The following is a 20,124-nucleotide window of genomic DNA, read 5'->3' as shown; positions in this document are numbered from 1 at the left end:
CGTTTTTGTTGGTTTGTTTTTTAAGTTGTTAATTTATTTTTATTTTTATTTTTTGCTTTTTAAGACCGCACAGGCAGCACATGGATGTTCCCAGCGTAGGGTTCATTCAGAGCTGCAGCTGCCGGCCTACACCACAGCCACAGCAATGTGGGATCTTAACCCACGGATCGAGGCCCGGGATCAAACCTTCACTCTCATGGATGCTAGGCAGTTTCACGTCCCCCGAGCCACGCAGGGAATTCTGTTGACTTGTTACTAGGCTCTCCCCTCCTCCGAGGATGCCGGGCCCCACAAACCTTTCTGTTTGGACGATGGGGAAGGTGGGAAACATGAGCCGTGAGGGGTGCTCGGCGAGCCTGGCCTCCTACCCGAGCTGGAGGAGGAAGGACCCCAGGAAGAAGGACCCCAATTCCGGCGGCCTTCCAAGGAGTATAGTGCAGGAGGGCTCCCTGGAGGAGGGGCCCTGCTGGCATCGGGGGATCTCCATGCCAGCCCCGGTGGCCTCATCTCTTTCCTAAAAGGCCTGGCCTTTCACAATGACTTTCGGCGGTGATGCAAGATGGCCAACTTCAGCTCCCAGGGCTGCCTCGAGGCCTGCCCCTGGATGGCCTGATTTCCAGGAAAAGGGCCCACTCAGTGACACAGGCAGGTCACGTGGCGGAGCGCCAATGAGAATCCCAGCGATGTGCAGGGCGGGCCAAGGCTGAGAGGGAGGGAGGCTGCCCCAAACCCCTCGGGGCTTGCCGCTTGCTCAAAACCGGGCGTGAGAACTCCTCCTCATCGGACGCCCTTCTAGACTTTGGAGAAGGAAGGCCTGACGGTGGGGCTCGGGCAGGGGGACCACCTGGGCCCCCAGGGCGTGTGCCCCCACTTATATCTGTGTTTTCAGGCTCATGGCTTCTCCCTGTGGGGCCTCCCAGGCTCTCCTGAAAATGAAACCAACCGACACTTGATGGGGTTGTCAGGGAAGGGCTTGAAGGAGAGGTGCCTGTAAATACCCAGTAACACTCCTGGGGGGGCGGGGGGCAACTGCGCCCCAGGCCCCTCATCCAGCACCTTTGCTTTTGCTCCTGTAAAGCTCCCAATTTTTTTTTTTTTAATTTTTATGTTGCTACTTCCCCAATACAATTTTTTTTTTTTTTTTTTGCCATACTCACGACATGTGGAAGTTTCTGGGCAAAGAATTGAACCTGTGCCACAGCTGCGGCGACACAGGATCCTTAATCCCCGGTGCCACAAGGGAACTTCCAAGAAGTTAATGCTTAATCCCTGCACCGACTCCTTAGGAAGGGGGAATCCATGAGTCACCGTGAAGAGCCGGCCTGGAGTGCGCCCCTCGGCCTGGAGTGCTCTCCTCTCCCCATCTCCCAAGAGGCCAACATGTGGGGATTCTATCAGCTAAGAGCCTTGGGTCCTCTGTTATCTGCGTTCACAGGCCTCAGGAAGACGGCCATCCCCCGACCCAGCTCCCTCCAACAAAAGCAGGTGCATCACCAAGGCCTGAAATGGCACTGCCCACGGATGTGCCACAGATGCAGCCCACCAGCCGTGTATCCGTCCACATCTGTGTTGGTATCTCTTGCTTCTTACGAGCTCAAGGATCCCATCAGGGGCCCTGACTGTGTCCGGGGACTGGCACGAGGGGCATGGGAATCCGGAGATGTTTGTTCTTACATCTTTTTGTGCCTTTTTTTTTTTTTTTTTTGCCTTTTCTGGGGCCACTCCCACGGCATATGGAGGTTCCCAGGCTAGGGATCAAATCAGAGCTGTTGCCGCCGGCCTCCACCACAGCCCCAGCAACGCAGGATCCGAGCCGCATCTGCAACCTACACCACAGCTCACGGCGACACCGGATCCTTAACCCACTGAGCGAGGCCAGGGATCAAACCTGCAACCTCATGGTTTCCAGTCGGATGCGTTAACTGCTGTGCCACGACGGGAACTCCTTTTTTGTGCCTTTTTAATGTGGAACCAGGTGCATGTGTCACCGTCTAAAACATTAAAGGTAAAAATGAAAACATTTCACAAACTGGCAAAGCTGCTCACGGGTGAGCAGGTGTATGTGCACACAGAGGGCGGGAGGATGGCAGCTCCCGGGAGGAGGAGCAGCTCTGCGATGTCCCCGGGGGTCCAGGAGAGGGGCGGACCCCAGGGGGGTGTGGCCGGTCCAAGTATCAGTCCTCTCCCAGCGTTTCAGTAGAGTGGCTCAGTCCCTGGAGACGCTCAGCCACACCACGGGGGGTCCTGGCCACGAGGGGCCAGTACTGCCACCAAGACCCTGAGCTCTGGGGGGTCAGCCCTCGCCAGTGGCAGTCCCAGCAGAGGCCCCAAGGCCCAGCGTGCTCCACAGACTGGCTGGGGAAGGGCAGTCTCGCCAGGGGCTGCCCGGTCCCGGCTCCTCCCCCTGGGCCAAGGATGGCCAGGGAACTGACACTGACCCTCGTGGGAGGGAGCCCTCAACCTGCTGGGGTCCCTAAGGGACTCTGAGGCAGCAAAGGAGGGAGACGGAAGGTGGCCCTGGGAACCCCTCGCCTCCTCTCCTCTCCTGGGCAGGGATGAGGGCCCTGCAAGGACCACATCCTGCCTGCTGAGGACACTGCGCGTTGGCTGCTCCTTGCGCAGGGGCCCCATGAGGGGCCGGGGCCAGGAAGGAAGGGGTCGTGGTCACCAGGTCAGGAAGGAAGAGGGAGAGGCCGTGCAGGCACAGAGGTGCCATGCTGGCTGCCCCCACGCTGGCTGCCCCCACGCTGGCTGCCCCCACGCTGGCTGCCCCACCCCCTCGAGCTCCCTGAGCTTCAGAGAGGAAGGAGCCCTTGTCACCAGCTGCAAGAGGGCTGCTGAGACCTGAGCACAGCCCAGCTCGGCGTGGCCCCAGGGCTCTTCCAGCAGAACACACTCAGGGGCTGGGCAAAGGGCCACAGAGGGCACAAGCCCCGGGCTGACCTGGGGTGGACACTCAGGTCCCTGCTGTCACCCCAGGCTGGGTTCGTCCTGTCCTCGGACCTGAGCGCCCTCCTCTGGGCAGATGGGCCCCTGCACCCTCTCACTGTCCCCAGCCCAGCCTGGAGCCCCAGAAACTTCGCAGAGCAGGCCCTGTGTCACGGACCCACAGGCTCAGGGCCAGAGACCAGAGACAACCCTCAGTCCATGAGGGAGCCCCAGGAAAGGCGGGCACAGGGGGAGCCACGCTGAGCTGCAGGGGGACGCACAGGGCTCTGTGCAGGGGCAGAGGGTGGCCACGCAGAGGCGGGACCAGGGATCAGCCGGTGGGCCCGGGACCCCGCTCTAGGGGCAAATACTGCTGCGCAAATGAACACAGAGCAAGGCCCGCATCCCTAGGTGCTGACAGGGGCTGGCACATTCCACCAACAGACACACACATGAAACACACACACACACACACACACACACACACGCATACGCACACACACACACAAGCTTCCTTATCAGCCAGACAACCTGGTCTATGAGACCGGAAGTGGCTCTGAGAGCCAGCCCCTGCCCCCATGCTTGGCCTGGGTGACAGGATGGCCACAGAAATATGCTGACTCTTCCCAAGGACGCTCAGGACCTGGGGGCAGGGCAGAGCCTGAGCCAGGGCAGGATGGCCAATGACCTGAGCCAGCCCAGGGTCCCGGGCCTCAGCCCTCCCTCCAGGGCCCCAGCCTCCCCGACTGTACCCTCAGAGGAGTGGCCCTCGGGCCTCCTGCTCACCCCAACTTGGCCTTGGGAAGCTGACCCCAGCCCCCGCTCTCCGCTGGGCTCACAGCAACACACACCAGGGAACACACACCCGCCTGGGCACAGAAGGAAAAGCCTGGCCTTCTGTCTCTGGGCCTGCGTCTCCGTCTTCTCCCCAGCCTCTTCCCGCGGCTTCCCCACTCACCCACCCCACCCACCCCAGAATTTGCTGACAGCACCCCCACCTCCGCATCTACGTTCTTCTCAGCTTTTTCTTGCACACGGTGGCCTGGCCAGGCCCCTGGGAACATGGGGTTACAGGGGTACCTCACTCCCCCAGCCTGGGAGGCAGGGTCCACACGCCCATTTCACAGCTGCAAAAACTGGGGCCAGAGAAGCGCAGAAACTTGACTCCAGTCTCATGGCTGGAAAGTGGCAGAGCTAAGATTGAATCCCCTCCTGCACCGTAGCCTCGCCTAGAAACCCAGCCCCAGGCCCCTTATTCTGCAGCCAACGGGCTCAGGCAGGGCCAAGCCTATCAAGGTCAGGGTTAGGACCAGGGGTGCAGCGGGGGTGGAGGGGGCTCCTTGAGGGGCCTGGGACCAAACGTGGGGGTCGGGTAGCAGGGGCTCCGTGGGGAGAACGTGAGCAGGACCACACGGGATCAAAGCTTCCTACATCTGCCCCCGGCCCCAGCCTGAGACTCTCACCCCAACCCCCTGTCCATCACCTGTCACTCACCTGCCCTCCCTAGGGAAAGAGGTGGCCCTCCGACACCTCCCCTTCCCAGGCTCTGAGGATCCCAGGCCTCCAGTGCTGTCACCACAAAAGGAACACAGACACCGAGCAAGGCCCACATCCCTAGGTGCTGACAGGGGCTGGCACATTCCACCACCAGATGCCAACCCCCATCCTCCGCTCCCGACCCCTGCTACATACACACAAGGACACACACAGGACAGCTGCGGTATCAGCACTCACACACCCCGCTTCCTCCCCCAGGCTGGAGCCTGGGGGTCCCAACCGCTCTGCTTCTTCCTTCCTGCCGCACCCATCCCCACCCCGCTGGATTCCCCACTTAGGAAGATCTGGACACCCCCTTGGCCCTGAGCCCAGGCGCACCCATGGAAGGGGTTGTCCCCGGCACCTGCCTCCACTTCCCCTACCCCAACCCCAGCGAGACTTGGACCTGGCCAGGCTTGGTGTAGGCAGCGGGGCAGACCTGCCCCGGGAGCTGCCGCCTGGCTGTCCCCGGTGTAGACGTGGGCATAGCAGGAGCTGGGAAGACACATCCCCTAGCCCCTCAGCCCTGCAGGCTTTCAGGACCCTGGCCCCATCCTCAGGAGGATCAACTTAGTTGGGCTCCTTGCACCTTGGCCAACTTGCAGTTCCCTCCCCGACTCTGGCCACGGCCAGGACTCTGGGACACGGGCAGCCGACAGGTGGCTGGCAGAGAGGCACCTACTTCGGCATTTCCGTCTATCTCCCCGCTCAGCTCAGCCTCCCGGGCAGCCGGCCCAAAGCTGCCAATGCAAATGGGTTTCCCAGCAGCCTCCCCTGCGGGCTGGAGCCACGCCTCTTATGAGCAAGAAGGATGAGTAGGGGAGCTGGCGCAATCTCCTTGCAGCTCCATTCAGAGCCCTGCAAGGTCACGTCCCATGCACCTGCTCCAGGTCGACCCCGGCCCTGTAGCCGCCCAGAACTTTCACCGCTGGAGTCCCTCTCACATCTGACCCAGATACTTACGGAACAAGCCTTGGCCTCTTCTCGTCTCCCAGGGCCCGGGCATGCCTGGAACAGGACAGAGCAGTGCCCGTCCCTGCTGGGCCAGGCTCACTTGGCACAGGAGGCCGGTGGCCCCTGGGGCCCAGCTCGAAGCCTGTTTTGCTCTCAGCCACAGGGCGCTCAGGCCCCCCAGTTCTAGCCCTGCCTCACCCTCCCCACCGGTACAGAGGACAGGAAAGGGCCATCGCCAAGTGCAGTCACCACGGAACCTTCTGGCCGGGCCCTGGGTGCCTGGGGACCCGGACCCCCTACCCAGAATCAGCTTGGCCCTGCTCCTCCTTAGGGAGACACCATTTTTAATTCATGTTTATTTTAAAAATAAATACTCTTTTCTTCACTTTCAGACGAGGGTGGTGCTGGAAGGTTAGGCAGAGAGGCCTTCCCCTGGCGGACAGCCCTGAAGGGAGCTGCTGCCGCCCCCCAAACGCTCCCCCACAAATGCCTGAAATGCCTCTCTCGCTGCTGCTCCTCCTGGCCAAGCAGCCGTGCATGACCAACCCGACCGACCGACCGACCGCAGATGGAAATTCCGGGACTTCAGGGCTGGGGGCAGGGCTGAAGCGCCTCCCTGGGCTCCGCCTGCGGCAGTCGCCCCACTGGGGTCGGCCCCCCGTTTCAGGCCCAGGAGCCCTAGATGCAGGTGATCAGCACGTCCACGGAGGTGGGCACCTCGATCTCCTCAAAGAGCACGTGGCCCCCCGCAGCCCGGGGGCCCCCTGCCTTGGCCGCAGCCTTCAGCAGGTCCTGGGCGTGCTGCAAGAGGCGCTGGTTCCGACGGCGGCCCAGGCGGCGCAGCGATAGGATGGCCAGCACGTGGTCCCGCCTGCGGAGACACGCAGACCCTCACTGCAGATCCAGCAGCTCCAGGGACACCCCAGACCCCAGGGTGAGAGGACCCCTTCGGCTCAGGCTGGAAGCATGAGTGCGCCCAGCATTCCTGGAGCCTGGTTGGAGAGAGGCTGAGACTAGCCCGGAGGAGCAGAAGGGGGTGCTGGGCCGTGGAGGGGGAGGGGGCCCGCCAGCCAGGGGAGGGGGCCTAGGAGGAGGTTCCGGAAACTCGTGGAGTGGCCGGAGGGGCTGGGGGGGGGCGATGCAGCCTCGCAGGGGTCAGGTCCAGGCCAGGGGCGTTGCCCCCTGAAAGAGTCAGGGCCTCCTTCCAGCACTGAGCAGCAAGGAGGGAGGCAGCGTGGGGGTGGGAGGCCCCACCCAGTGGTGTCACAAGTCCCCCCTCCCGTCCCAAGCACCCCAAGGGGCTCCAAGCACCACCTCCAAAGTTTGGCGGGCCTGCCAAGTACAGGAAAACCCCAAGAGGCCCAAAGGGGAACCTTGGGGGAGCTTGGGGAAGCCAAAGAGCTTGGGCAGGGGGCAGGGAATTCTCCCGGGGTGGGGTGGGGGCAGCGGTGGGACCCGGAAGGGGCTAGACCCGGGACTTTCTGTGCCTCCCCCTGGAATTGCCAAGGCTTGGAAAGATGGGCCTGGGATTTCCATGGGTCTGATGACTCACCACCCCCCCAGCAAACGCCCTGGATCCACGCCTCGTTTCCCTTGGCCCAAGCTTGGGGCTTCCAGAAAGGGCTTTCTCCCTGCCACGGGGACTGTGTCTTCCTCTGAGACTCCCAGGGCAGGAGCCTGTCCCCACTCTCAGACACCTGAGGAGGGGCCCCCACTCCCTTCAGAGGAGTCTCCCCAAGCCCCGGCAGGACTGAATGAGGGTGGCGAGGGAAAGGCAGCCCGGATCCCATGGGGCAGCCCCCAGCCTGAAGTTCAGAGGCGCGAGCAGGTCACCCCGCGGCACTCATGCACCTGCATCCGCGCACACGCTCAGGTGGGGACTGGTCTGAGTGCCGCCGGGGGTCAGGTAGGGGGCTCCTAACCCTCCATGGCCCCCTCAACCAGCTCATGGGTGCACCTACAGCCACAGGAATACTTTTTTTTTTTTTTTTCTTTTTAGGGCTGCACCCTTGGCACATGGAGGTTCCCAGAGTTACAGCTGCTGGCCTGCACCACAGCCACAGCCACAGCCACAGCCACGCCAGATCCGAGCCACACCTGAGACATACGCCACAGCCACAGCAATGCAGGATCCGAGCTGCATCTATGACCTACACCACAGCTCATGGCAACGCTGGACCCTTAACCCACTGAGCCAGGCCAGGGATGGAACCCGCACGCTCACGGATACTAGTCGGATTTGTTTCCCCTGTGCCACGACAGGAGCTCCCAGGACACTTCTGAAGGCAGGAGTCCCCTGAACCCGGGGCCTGCGATGCTCCCTTGGAACCCCCGATGGTACAGACCTGATGTCGGGGTAGCTCCGGATGAGTGTCTCCAGGTGCCGCTGGATGTCGTCTTTGTACGTCTCGCCCAGGATGTCAGCCACGCAGGGGATCGCTTGTCCCAGCCACGTGGCTTCAGAGCCCTGCGGACACAGGGAGATGCGTGCAGGGCAGGCCACCCCCACCCAGGAACCCCCTTGCGGGCCCTGCCTGCAGCTGGGCCATCAGTGTACCGGCTCGCCCTCCTGCGGCCACCACTGCGGCCACCACCGCGGCCCCACCGCCTTCCACACCGCAGAACGGACGCGGGCCTCGGCACCGCGAACTCAGTCGCAGCACAATATTCCCTCCCTGCGATACAGCTCAGAAGTGTCTTCTGTTGTCTGCTCAGATGGGTAAACCGAGGTGCCCACGGGAAGTCCTGCCTGGACTCATACAGCGCCCGGAGCCCAGCAGCCCTCGGAGGGCCTGCAAGTGTAGGGAGGCGGAGGCGGGTCCTCCACAGTCCCGGCCTGGCCCGTGGGGCCCGAACCCCGCCCCTTCCCTACCCCCAGGAACTGCACGCAAATGTGTGCAACGTGCTGTCCCCACCTGGCCGCGCCCCAGCTGTGCCGGCACTCCCAGCCCCCTCTCCCAAGGAGCTCCGGGCCCTCGGTCGGCCGATGCTCCTACCAAGCCCTGGAAGGTGTTGCCAATGGCCTGCGCGTCCTGGCCCATCTTCTGGGAGCCAGTCAGTCGCTCGACACCTCGGAATCGCTCGCGCCGCCCCAGCACGTGGGCCAGGTACTCCCGGACCACATAACGGTGCACCTCCTGCAGCGTCTCCTGGGCGGTGCAGAGGTCAGGGTCAGGGTCAGGGTCAATGGTCCTGGCCCCGGGCAAGCCTCCAGCACAGCCCAGGCCCCGCTCCCATACCTGCGCCCAGGGCGAGGCCACGCGCTCCAGGTGGCCTGCGAAAGCCACCACCTTGTCCATGAGGGGCTGCAGCACATCCTGTGTCAGCCAGGCCTTGGTGCACAGGACCCTGAAGAGTGGCTGGGGGCAGAGGGGGTGGGGTCTTCTAACGGGGTGTCCCCCCATCCGCCAGACCCTCCCATCCCTCCCCTCAGAGCCCAGAGCATGGCTCCTGACCGGGTCTTGCAGGCCAAGGGACAGTCTGCTCACAGGAGGAAATTCTGGGGAGCGAGCCGACTGCCTTCTCTGTCAGGTGACATCCCCTCTCCTACCACAAACTATGTCACCAGGCCTTTCCCGGCACCGCTTCCTCCAGGCCCAGAACCCCAGTGCGCAGGGTTTGTATTTGATCTCTAGCCAGGCCTTGCTTTGGGAGTCCTGGGAACCTGGGGGGCTGGGTGAGGGGCAGTGCCCTGGACGCACCCTCTCTTCTGAAGGAAGAAAGCAGTTGTTTCTCAGCCACTCTTGCTAAGCTGGGAACTCGTCTGGGTCCCCTGCCCCCTGCCCCCCCACCCCAACACTGCCCCTGGGGTAAATGAGTGCTGTGACTTGGGCTTCCAGGCTTCGGTACACAGAAGGCACCTGCTGGACACGAAAAGTGGGGATGGAAGGGCCCGTCCCCTTCACCTGGACATCACCCTGCAAGCCCCGGAGCAGCCGATTCTGAAAGTCGCAGGTGGCAGCCACCAGGGGCTTCTCCAGCTCTTTGAAGCTTCCTGGGAACCTGGCCAGAAGTCCGGTCCTGGGGAAGGACCAGGATGGGTGACAAAGTGGGCAAGGGGGAGCTGGCTGGGCGACAAGACCTGGCCCACAGCCATGAAGGCTAGGTGCCACATCGACTCCATCCACTTAGACTGTAATGTGAAGGGGGCCCCCCCGGACTGTATGGTGAAGCAGCCCTGGGAGCAGTGGCAGGTAAGGGGACAGCACTGTGCCCCAGGAGCCCATCATACAGGGGCAGGGCATCAGAGTGGTGGTGGAGCCACTGCACGGCAGAGCTCCCCGGCGGCAGCGCGGGGCCAACCTCCATCCCTCTCGGTGATGGGAGTGAGGCACAGCCATTCCCGGCACATGGGGCCCTCCTCTGAGCCTCATACCTGCCTCTCCAAATATTACAGTCTCCCCATTTCACTGCTGAGGAAACTGAGGGCCAGGCTATGCCCAGCCCCAAGCCCGAGGACACAGAAAGGCAGGCTACATTTTCATCAGGGGCTTGGCCAGAGGCTGCCTACCAAGAGGCAGAGAATGTTCCCTGTGGCGGTACTCCAGGATCCCCAGCCCCAGCCTGGCAAAGATTAGGGCCCAAAGAACGTTATAGAAGCAATGCCCCGTTGTGGCTGTGCTTTGGGTTCACATGGGCTTGGTTCAAGTCCCAGATCCAGCACAGACTGTCTGGGTGACCATGGACAAGCAGCATTTCCTTTCTGAGCCTCCACGGTCCCATCTGTACTTGGGGACACCACACGTGTTCTGCAGCCGCTGATGCATCTTCAGTGGGGGGACACCCAGGTTTGGCTGGGGTTAGGATCAACGCTGCCGGCCCACAGACAGGGGCTCTGCCTCCTGGGCTGCAGAAGAACCCAGCCCCCACCACTGGCACAGCCCTGGAGGGAGAGTCAGGGAGGACTTCTGGGAAGGGAGTATCTCCCTGAAAAGGAAGAAAGCTGATTGGGATGAAGGGAGATGAACCGGCAGGCGCCAGGCAGGGATGGCTGGAACTTCTTGGCCTCTGCTCATCCTTGAAATTCCCTGCATCCCTTCCAGGGCCTCAGCCCCGAAGGGCCAAGAGAAGCCCTCACAGCGGGGGGCCGGGGCAGGGCGAGCTCCCCTCCCCGGCGGTTCCCCGGGAAGGCGGTAGCCGTCTGTGTTCCAGTTCCCTGAGCTTGCGCGCCCCCTGCCGGCCGCACTCGGCACCGCCTCTGCGGAGGAGCGGGAGAGACCCACCTGAGCTCCTCGCAGGCGTTGATGTTGGCGCCCAGGTGAGGCTCGTTCACTGCCTTCGACTCCAGAAAAGCCTTTTCAAACCTGGGGGCGGGGTACGCAGAGGCCTCGGAGACCCTTTCTGGCTTCTATGACCCCGTGACCGCCCTCCCGTCAGGCCCCCACCCAAACCTCGGGCCTTATGATGAGGCTCCTCCCTCCCACTTGTCGCAGGATCTCGACCTGGGAGCAAACAGTATGGGCCCTTCCCAGAGACGACCGCCGTCCGCACCTTGGCCACTCCACCCACCCCACCCCGGCCCAGGAGGCACCCTCACCTGGGCAGGAAGAGGCCAAGCGCCCGGGCACAAATCTGCAAGGTGGTGGCCTCCAGCTCCTTGGAGATGGCGCCGGCTGCCTTCACGTGCTCTGCCACGAGCTGCGAGCGATGCCACGGGCTGAACGCGTGTCGGAGCCCTCACGCCCCATGCCCCTAGCTCCCACCTAGTGGCCCAGGGATGTCTCCGACCTGCCTTCCCCTGGCTCACTGCCTCCTTTCCAATTTCCAGGGATCAACTTTCCTAACTCTCCAGGGGACCACTTGCCAAGCTGAGAGCTGTGTCTTGGCGCTCCCAGCCTTGCCATGCGCCCCGAGGATCTCTGATCGCACCCCACGTGGGGCCTCAGGCTCCCATCTAATGGGGAGAGGCGGTTAAGACTGCGTTTTACAGCTCCGGGTGCTCCCCCCTGCCTGGAGCCCAAACGCACGTCCCTGCTTCCGGGCTCACCATGTGGACGTCGAAGGACAGCGGAGTATGGTAGCGGCCCTGCAGCACGTCAGGGGCCTCCGCATCCGCCCAGCGACTCTGCTCTAGCTGCAGGATGCCGTCGAAGCAGCTCGCGATCTTGGTCTGTGTGAGGTAGGGAAAGGGCCAAGGTGAGACCCTCAGGGAGGTCCCTATCGCCCAAGCCCCATCGCGTTCCACTCTGCGAGGGCACAGGGCCATGCCCGAGGCCCCAGGGGGAGGGGTGGCTTCGGACAGAGTCGCACCCGGCAGCGTGATCCTGGGCAGAGCCTCTCTACGGTGGGGCACTGGCTACACTCTACCTGGACCCCGCCCCCTCGGGCCTGGCCCCGCCCCCGGCCTTACCTCCAGGAAGTTGGTGTATTCGCTCTCCAGTCGGGCCCACACGTCGGGTGCCAGGAGCGGGGGCAACGGCTCTGAGGACAGAGCCAGGTTCTGAGCCCCCAGGAAATCAGGACTGTAAAGCAAGGGGAAGCCTGAAGGTCTGGGCGGAACCCGGTGGCAGCGGCTGCTCCTACCCTGTCTGGATAGGCTCAAAGCCTTAACAGCCTCACCAGAGGCCGTGAACCTGGGCTTCTGTTCACACAGTCAGCCCCCCACCCCAAACTCTGACTGCAGGATTTCCTGGCACTCCGGCCATCAGCTGTGTGGGCACAGAATGCATAAAGACGCCTGTCAGATGGGCCTCTACCAGGTTGCCTCAGGAGTGATCTCCACCCTCACCGCCGGGAGTATGTCCAAGACTAAGCCCTTAGACGCCTCCCAGGGACCACGCAGCACAGGGACTAGCCACCATCGAGCCCACACCAGGGAGACCCAGACGGGCAGAGGCCACACAGCAAATTAAGGCGCCCAGGACTTTGGCGCCCTCTGCTGGCTTGCCCTCCTCCAGCTCGCCATTGCGCCTGGGGGGCCGGGGGGCCCTCGGCGGGAGAGGTGACCCCCCCACCCACATTTTGCAGAGCCCCGAACCGAGGTGTCCATTCAAAGCGGAGAGAGGGGAGTGAAATCCAGCGCATGCTAAGTTCTGTCAGCCCGTGGTTGTGTCCTCCCTCCCCTGGGAGGGGTGCCCTTTGCTAATTCGCTCAGATGGCAGCTTTTGGACTAGCTGGTGCCTAACTGGGCTCCCTGTCTCCCCCCCAAACGCTTTCCAGCTTCAGGAACCTGCCCATGGGAGGCCCCTTAAGAAAACCTGGACAGGAGAGCACCGTGGCCCCTGGACCCCTGCCGCCCATCGCCAGCCCTCTCCCAGGGAGGAAGAGGAGAAAGGTGCCCTGTGGGGCTCAGGGCAGGTTCTCGAAGGTCTCTCGAAGGTCTCTCGGGTGGGCAGTGCCTGTCCTCCACGGCGTCCTGGCTGGGGCCTCACCTGCCGTAGACATTGGCCGCCCAGTCCAGCAGCAGGTACAGCTGCTCGCAGCCGCGGGCGTTGTGCGCGAGCTCCTGAAGGCGCTGGGCCACCGCGCCGTGGAAGGCGCGCAGGTAGGTCTCCCACGCCGGGAAGCCGGCGGCCGCATAAACGGGATGCACCTCCAGCTGCACCTTCTGCAGGTCGCGGCGAACCAAGCTGCCGAGCTCGGTCAGAACCTGGGCCAAGGCCGATCCGCCCTCGGCTGCCCCTGGGGCCTCTCCGGGGCCCGCTGACCGCACGCGCTCCTGCGCGCTCCGCCGCACTGCGTCCTCCCAGTGCTGGCGCCAGTGGCGCGGCGTGCGCAGGAAGTCGCCGTCTTCAGGGGGCTCCGGGTGGGCCTCCTCTTCCGCGCGCACCACGCCGGCCAGCTCGGCGAGGGCGGCCGCGTCCACGCCGTCCGGGCCCAGGGTCTCGTTCACGATGGCATCAATCTCCGAGGCCAGGGCATCGTAGTGCAGGCACACGTCCATGGCACGTCGTGCGAAGCCCGTGGGGTCCTGCTCGAAGGTGCGCGAGGCTTTCTCGGCCACTAGCCGAGTCTCCAGGTGCCGCAGCTGTTCGAAGGCTGCCAGCAGCTGCCGTTCAGTGATGAGGTCAGCCACAGATTTGCCTTTTGCCAGGTCAGGCAAGAAAAAAGGCAGTGAGGGGGACGCCCCAAATAGGTCTGTGGGCCCTGATCTGACCCACTAGGACCCGGGCTGCCTGGCTCCAGAGTTTCACTGAAGTCCTGCTCCGGGGGAGCAACAGCCCCAACTTCCAGGACATCCCTTCCAATCACTTTTGAGGAGGCAGAAGCCCGGCTCCCCAGCCTGGCTCAAGGCAGCAGCTGGGATCAGCCCCTGCCTCCCCTCGGCTCCCACCTCCACCCCCAGCTCTGCTGGGCCTGGCGGCCTCAAGTGCTGTCCTGACGGCAGGTCCGAGCTCAGGCTGGGCATGTGCTTCGATGCCCAGGCTCCTGCTGCCATGTCCAGCGTCAGCATTTCTTGCCATTCCCTGCTCTGAGCCAGGCTCTACCCACCAGGAGCCCTCCACTTCCGTCTGCACCCCGCTTCAGGTGCCCTCTCCTGGGTGGCCCCCTGGCCTCCCCTCCAGGCAGCCACAGCTCCCAGGCACGCTCTGTGACCCGGTGATCCCAGGGGGCCAGTGCCTCGGCCGCCACTCTGGTTTGGCCAGGAGCCAGACTGTGGAAGGCTGTGGAGTTCGGGAGTCCTGCAGATTTGGCTTCAAATCCCATGTCTCTACCTCCCCGCTGCGAAACTTGAGGCAAGCCACTTAACCTCTGAGCCGCGCTTTCCTCGGCTGCCCTGGTTGAAATGCTGGAAGAATTTGCCTGCAGTTGTGCAGGGTGGGGCTTTGGGGTAGCTGGGGAGGAGAGCCTGTCCCAAAGCCTGGCCACGCCCCCCTCCCTGGCCCCCCCTGCTTGGTGGGGGGGGAGCCCTCACCTTCCAGTTCCTCCGGCCCCGCCCCTGTGGATGTCGGCCGGCTGACATGGTCCAAGGCCCTGGAGGGCACCTCCTGGCCATTGGTTGCTCCTGGCACAGCAGCCGGGCCATTGTCCAGAGTGCGCCGCAGAGAGCGGAACAGGAAGTGGGAACTGCGCCTGAGCAGGCCTGGGTCCTCGGGGGCCCGGCCCGAGGCCCGCTGGCTCGCCCGGGAGAAGGCCCGCCGAAGGGTGCCCAGGCCCGGCCTGGAGTCCTCATGATACACGCCGGCCACATCCCCTCTGTTTGCCCGCAGAGGGCCCTCAGCTGGGAGCTGCGGCTCCACAGGCTCCTTGGGGCTGTGCAGCTCCGGCCCAGAGGTCACTGTCCGCGGTGATGGCATCTTGGCAGCAGCAGAGCTGGGGGTGGAAAGGAGGCTCAGGGGGCCCGGGCCGCCCAGCCCAGGAGCAGACACAGAGACCCTGCAGGGCAGCCCGGGCCCAGTGGCTTGGTCAGGGACGCGTTCCCCGAGAGGGGACCCCAGGGCTGTCAAAAAGGAGGTGTCACCAGGCAGCGCCCGTGGCCAGAGCCATCTGCGTGCCAGGCTGCAGCGACTTCTGCAGACGTAGCAGCTACTTCTTTTAGGGGGCCTTCCCCGACACCGCTTTCCAAGGAGGTCCCCCCAGGTACCTGCCACTCCAGCTCTGCCAGACCCAAGCCTCCCAGCAGAGCTGGAGAGGGAAACTGCGTGTGTCCCCAGGGCTGGGCTGGGCAACCGCGTCCAGTTCTTCCTGGACCTTAGGTCCCGAGGCCTAAAAGCACCCACCCCGTCCACAGCCCAGGCTCCGCCCCGGACCCCTCGGCTCACCCCCATGCAGCCGTGGGGCCTCACTGCTTCTGCTCAAAGGTGAGCTCAGGGACCCTGTGGGAAGCCAACCCTTTTCTGGGTGTCTCAGAACTGGAGGGAGGAGGGGTCAGGCCAGAGGGGGCTGGCCCGGGCCACCGGGGGCTTATCAGGGCCTTGCAGCCTGCAGGGAAGGCTGTGGGAGGGCCCGGGGGTTCTATATTTAACCGGGAACTGGAGATTCCCAAAGCAGTTTCTCACCCATTGCCTTTCCCCCCCAATCTCCCCCCCAGGTGCGCTCTGGCCCCTCCCCTGTAGGAGCTGGGGAGGGAGTCCCCAAGGCACAGGGGTGAAGAAGGGGGAGCTAGCTCTGCCCCCACCCCACCCCCTTTCAGCCCAGCCTGGCTGGGTTCGATGCTCTGGCTTTAGGTTAAGCGGGGTGGGAGAGGCGGGAACTTTCCTGGCCTGGTGGGACTGCCCACCCATCGAATTGTGTGAAGAGTTGCAGGCCAGCAAGGTCTCACTTCAGCCTCGAGGAAACTGGGGCCAGAAGAAAGGCAGGACCCACTGAAGTCACTGTCCCACCAGCGGCTAAGCCCACGGCAGGTCCTGCAGTCACGCCCCAACAAGGGGCCAAAGGCCAAGTGGAGCCAGCACCTGACTCTTGGGCAGGAACAGCCTCTCCCCAGGCCTCGGTTTGCCTGGGGAGGGCTGACACCAGGGCAGGCAGGGCCCAGACCCTAATCCACCCACATGCCCTCCAGCGAGATGACCGTCCAGGGGTCAGACCTGCAGGGGGTCCACTGAGGCTGACCTTCCTCTCCCAGAGGTGTCTGAGCAGGTGGTAGGAGGCTCCACTGAGGGAGGACAGGCTCAGGTGATTGATGGGGACCTTATCAGCCCTGCCCTGGTCACAGGTCATTGTCCTCTCCTGCTGCCAGGACTCAGGGACCCTGCCCTCAGACCAACCCAAACATGGCATTGTCACATGAGCCACCTGTCCCCTCCACTCCCCCCGGGCTCCCCCAGCACCCAGCAGGGGCGGGAATGGGGTGAGAGAGCCATCCTACTGTGCCCAGCCTGCTGGCGCTCCGGGCTCTGTCTGCGGGGAGTGCGGTAGGAGGACAAGCCTGCCTGCTTGGGAAGAGGTCACGCTTACTAAGCACCTACTGTGTGCCCAGCCCAAGGCCTGGCACACATCAGATCTCCATGACAACAGAGTGGCAGGCTGTCATTCACCCTATTTCGTAGATGAGGAAAAGGCTCCGAGAGGGCCAGGGTCTTGCCTCAAGGCACACAGCTCAGGGGCGGGGAGCCTGGACCAGCCCTGGTCTGTCTAGGAACCTGGGAGCAGAGGCTGGACTCCCATGTCTCCCAGCACGAGCGAGCTGGGCTGCTGCAAGGACCCCTTCCTCCTGGCAGAGGCACCCAAGATAGGCCAGGAGTGCGGTCAGACTTGAAGGTCTCCCAGGGGGCCTAGAGGCCCATTCTGGGGGAGGAGGGGCAGCTGGTGGCTGGGTCTTATGGGAGGTCACAAAGGCAAAGACTTGGGCCCACCCTCCTCAGCCCCCCTCAGCCCGAAGCGGAGCTGCACTGAAAGCCCATCGAGGCCCCCAGCTGGTCCCTCTGCACTCAACTCCTGCACTTCCCAAGTCATTCTTTTTTTTTTTTTTTTTTTTGCTTTTTAGGGCCACAGCCGCGGCATGTGGAGGTTCCCAGGTGAGGGATCAAATCAGAGCTGCAGCCGCCGGCCTCCACCGCAGCTATAGCCACGCCAGATCTGAGTCACATCTGCGACCTACACCACAGCTCACGGCAATGCCGGATCCTTAACCCACTGGGCGAGGCCAGGGATCGAACCCACAACCTCATGGTTCCTAGTTGGATTCATTTCCGCTGCACCACGACGGGAACTCCCCCAGTCATTCTTGACCTTCACAGAGTACCAGTCAGTCAAGCCATTCTCCTGCTTTAAACCCGCCTGCGGCTCCCACAGCCCTCAGGCCAAGCCCGAGCCCTGCATTCTGGCCTTCAAAGTCCCCACCTGGACGGAACTTTCTCCAGTCTCACTTCCGGGCCTCCTGGACCTGCGCCCATCCAGCCTCAGCAGCCCCCTCCTGCACGTACAGCCTCCCAGCTTCTGCACAGGCTGCTCCTTCTCCCAGCCTCCCTTCTGCTCCCCAAATCTGGCCTGGATTTCAGAACCGCCAAGGAGCCCATGGGCTGCGCTGTGCCATCTGTCTGCTCATTAGTCACTCAGACCGTCCCCTGCTCACTTGCTTAGAAACCTCTGCCCCTCTGCCACCTCCCGGTCGCCCCAGAGCCAGCCTGAAGGAGTGAACCATCAGCCTAAGGGTCAGTCCTGCCCATGCTGGCCTGATTGGGTGTCGTTCTGGTGTCTTCTGGACTGAGACTTGCAGACTCTCTGCTGACTCTACTTTGGCCCCTGCCCAGCACCTGCCTCCCCACCTGTGGGGCCTCTGACTCTCCTCTCTGCCCCATTGCCCTGAGTGAATGTTCAGAGAGGCCCTGGGCCCTGTGTCTGGGGCTTGGACTTCAAGGCCCAGGAAACACAGGCCTCGCTGGAGCCCTGGGCCCCACGCTCTCCAGGTCAGGCCAGAGCGCCCACTGCAGGGCCAGTGGCAGGGGAATGCCACCCAGAAGACGTGGTCACTGGAAGCCTCTATCTGCCCGCCACCCTACCTGTGACCAAGAAGTCAAGGCTGGGCTTCCCCCCACCCCATCCCCCTGCTCCCCAGCCTCTGCTTCTACCCCCTTTGCTAGGCCGTCCTCCCGGAGCCGGCCTCAGCCTCCCAGGTGGCCCTCAGTCCCCTTCAGCCCCAACCTCCCCACCTACCCTGGGCCTGGGCCATCTCCCCATCCTTCAAAGCTCCACAGCAGCCACCTCCGGCAGGGGCCTGCCTGGGCCGTGGGCAGGACTGTGTCCCACCCATACCTCCCACCTGCCATCCCCGTCACCTGATCCCAGGCCCTACCTGTGCTCCTTCCTAGACCCCATAGCCAACATCTCAGAGCACGCAGGGGTCTTGCCAAAACATAAACCTCTCTGAAAGCCCTTCCTTACAAGATAAGATTATTCTGAAATAAGGAAGAAGGAGTTCCCGTCGTGGCGCAGTGGAAGTGAATCCGATTAGGAACCATGAGGTTGCGGGTTCGATCCCTGGCCTCGCTCAGTGGGTTAAGGATCCGGCACTGCCGTGAGCTGTGGTGTAGGTCACAGATGTGGCTCAGATCCCGCGTTGCTGTGGCTGTAGCTGTGGCTGTGGTTGTGGTGTAAGGCCAGCGGCTACAGCTCCAATTCGACCCCTCGCCTGGGAACCTCCATGTGCCGTGGGTGCAGCCCTAAAAGGACAAAAGACAAAAAAATAAAAATGAAATAAGGAAGAAGACAAGCATGTGCATTCTCATCACACCATTCAGAATTTGCCTGGAAATAAGTTAAGGCAAAATAAAGCAAGAAAAATGAATAAGAGGCAGGAGTATCAGGAAGGACCGATTAAGATGTCACTGTTTGTGGGTGATATGATGGTCTGCTTAGAAATAGCTTTTCCACACCCCAGACAAGCCTATTTTAAAAAGGCACTTAGAAGCCGTCTCTTCCAACTTCGTAGTAGCCTATAAGGAAGAGAATCTGAGAAATCGCATATATATATAAAACTGAGTCACCTGAAACCAAAACATCGTAAATCAGCTTCTCTTCAATGTGAAGAAAGAAATAAAAAATAAAAGTTTCCCTTCTTAAATAGCACCAGGCCCTCTTCCCTCTCCCTGCCCGGGGCTGCCATCGCCCTCAAGAGAAGCGCAAGACGCCTCCTTAGCTGGGCATTCAAGGCCCCTCCTAAAGGGCCGCTCCAGCTTCCTCCTCACTCACTCCCTCACTCACCCACTCTGATCACTCAGAGGCACTCACCTCTCCTTCGTGCAGGCTCTTCTCTCTGCCAGCAGTGACCTCACCCGCCAGCTCCTTCAACACTCAGGACAAGTGGCTCCTCCTCCAAGAAGCCTTCCCTGACCAGCTGCGTCCCAGGCCCCCGTCAGCACCTCCCGCTCTGGGCCTGGTTCCTGCCCTGGGCATAACTTCTCTCGTGCCGGAGGGACAGTTCCAGGTCTGGCCCACCTGCCCCTTGACCAGGAGCCCCCCAGGGCAGAGAGCAGGCCCGCCCTAGCCCCCAGCCAGGGCTGGTACCCTCGCAGGTGCCCAAGGAAAACAGACAAGCCGTTTACTGTAAGAGCAAAAGGCCTCAGGGCTGCCGCCGCTTTTGGGCACCTCTGTGCTTAACCTGAGTGTGTCTCCGGCCATGTGTGCCTCTGTTCTAGAATGCGTGTGCCTCCGAGCGTCTGCGCGTCTTTCTGTTTGTGAGCCTGTGTGTGTGCGTCTGGGCCTGCGTGCATGTCTTCGTGACCGTGTCTATCTGCTTTCCATGCCTCTGTGTGTGTGTGTGAGTGTGAGTGTGTGAGTGAGTGTGTGTGTGTGTGTGTGTGTGTGTTCACTGTGCTTTGAGCTGGCATTCGGGCCTGGACTCTGAGCTGAGGCCCTCAGCCAGGAAAGCGAGCAGCAGAGCCAGACTTGTCCTCTGTCCCTGGAGTCCCCGCCCCCTGCCCACAGCAGCCACGTGGGCCTCCGCTCACCTGCACGGACGTACCTGCTGAGTGAGTAGACCCTGAGCCCCAAGCGGAACGAGGCCAGGGCGGTGCAGCCGGCCGGGCTGGGCCTTCAGAGCAGGGCCCAGGCCGTGGGCCCTCCGGAGCAGCCAGAGCGAGTGGCCAACAGCTGGGACTTCCCAGCTGTGGTCAGGAGCAATCAGGGCCCCCGGCCCCACCCCCAGCCCCACCCTCCGCCACAGCCCCAGACTTTCACTTTCGGAAATGTTCCCACCCCCTTCCCACTGCAAAGGTAACACGCCAACCTTTCATTCCCGGCTGCACAGGCTCAGACTCAGGGCAGTGACCCCGGGAGGGGACAGAGGAGGAGACAGCACGCTTGCGGGGGTGGGGGTGGCACGACCCC

The 20,124-nt window shown here is 62.8% G+C and overlaps 1 protein-coding gene across 5 annotated transcripts; it reads right to left on the bottom strand.

Moving 5' to 3' along the window:
* Nucleotides 1-5,759: 5,759 nt before the first annotated feature.
* Nucleotides 5,760-19,889, bottom strand: EXOC3L4 (exocyst complex component 3 like 4). 5 transcript variants are annotated; one of them, XM_084967074.1, is made up of 12 exons: nucleotides 19,027-19,889; nucleotides 14,273-14,670; nucleotides 12,789-13,440; nucleotides 11,768-11,879; nucleotides 11,405-11,527; nucleotides 10,955-11,055; nucleotides 10,641-10,721; nucleotides 9,324-9,438; nucleotides 8,658-8,777; nucleotides 8,415-8,567; nucleotides 7,764-7,885; nucleotides 5,760-6,289 (listed from the first exon to the last, which is right to left on the bottom strand). In XM_084967074.1, exons 2-12 carry the CDS (start codon nucleotides 14,652-14,654, stop codon nucleotides 6,097-6,099), a joined length of 2,154 nt encoding a protein of 717 aa, XP_084823200.1. In that variant the 5' UTR covers nucleotides 14,655-14,670; nucleotides 19,027-19,889; the 3' UTR covers nucleotides 5,760-6,096. The 5 variants fall into 5 exon arrangements, with proteins under 5 accessions (XP_084823200.1, XP_020937203.2, XP_084823201.1 ...); XM_021081544.2 differs by having other exon boundaries at nucleotides 19,746-19,889; XM_084967075.1 differs by having other exon boundaries at nucleotides 19,760-19,889.
* Nucleotides 19,890-20,124: the final 235 nt, after the last annotated feature.

The sequence above is a fragment of the Sus scrofa genome, chromosome 7 (assembly GCF_054392235.1).
Source record: "Sus scrofa isolate SSC_HxYL_T2T_F1_AM1 chromosome 7, Sscrofa_HxYL_maternal_Yorkshire_Landrace_v2.0, whole genome shotgun sequence".
Lineage (NCBI taxonomy): Eukaryota > Metazoa > Chordata > Mammalia > Artiodactyla > Suidae > Sus > Sus scrofa.
Note: the sequence above shows the minus strand (reverse complement) of the source record. Positions and strands in the feature narration are given on the sequence as shown.

What these genes read in the sequence shown, in the direction of transcription:
- EXOC3L4 (XM_084967073.1), bottom strand. Translation starts at nt 15,125, where the DNA reads ATGGGGGTGAGCCGAGGGGTCCGGGGCGGAGCCTGGGCTGTGGACGGG. An exon ending in GGGGCCGGAGGAACTGGAAG is followed by an intron (nt 13,441 to 14,272) that starts GTGAGGGCTCCC and finishes ACCTGGCAAAAG; the next exon opens with GCAAATCTGTGGCTGACCTC. An exon ending in GCGGCCAATGTCTACGGCAG is followed by an intron (nt 11,880 to 12,788) that starts GTGAGGCCCCAG and finishes CTTGCTTTACAG; the next exon opens with TCCTGATTTCCTGGGGGCTC.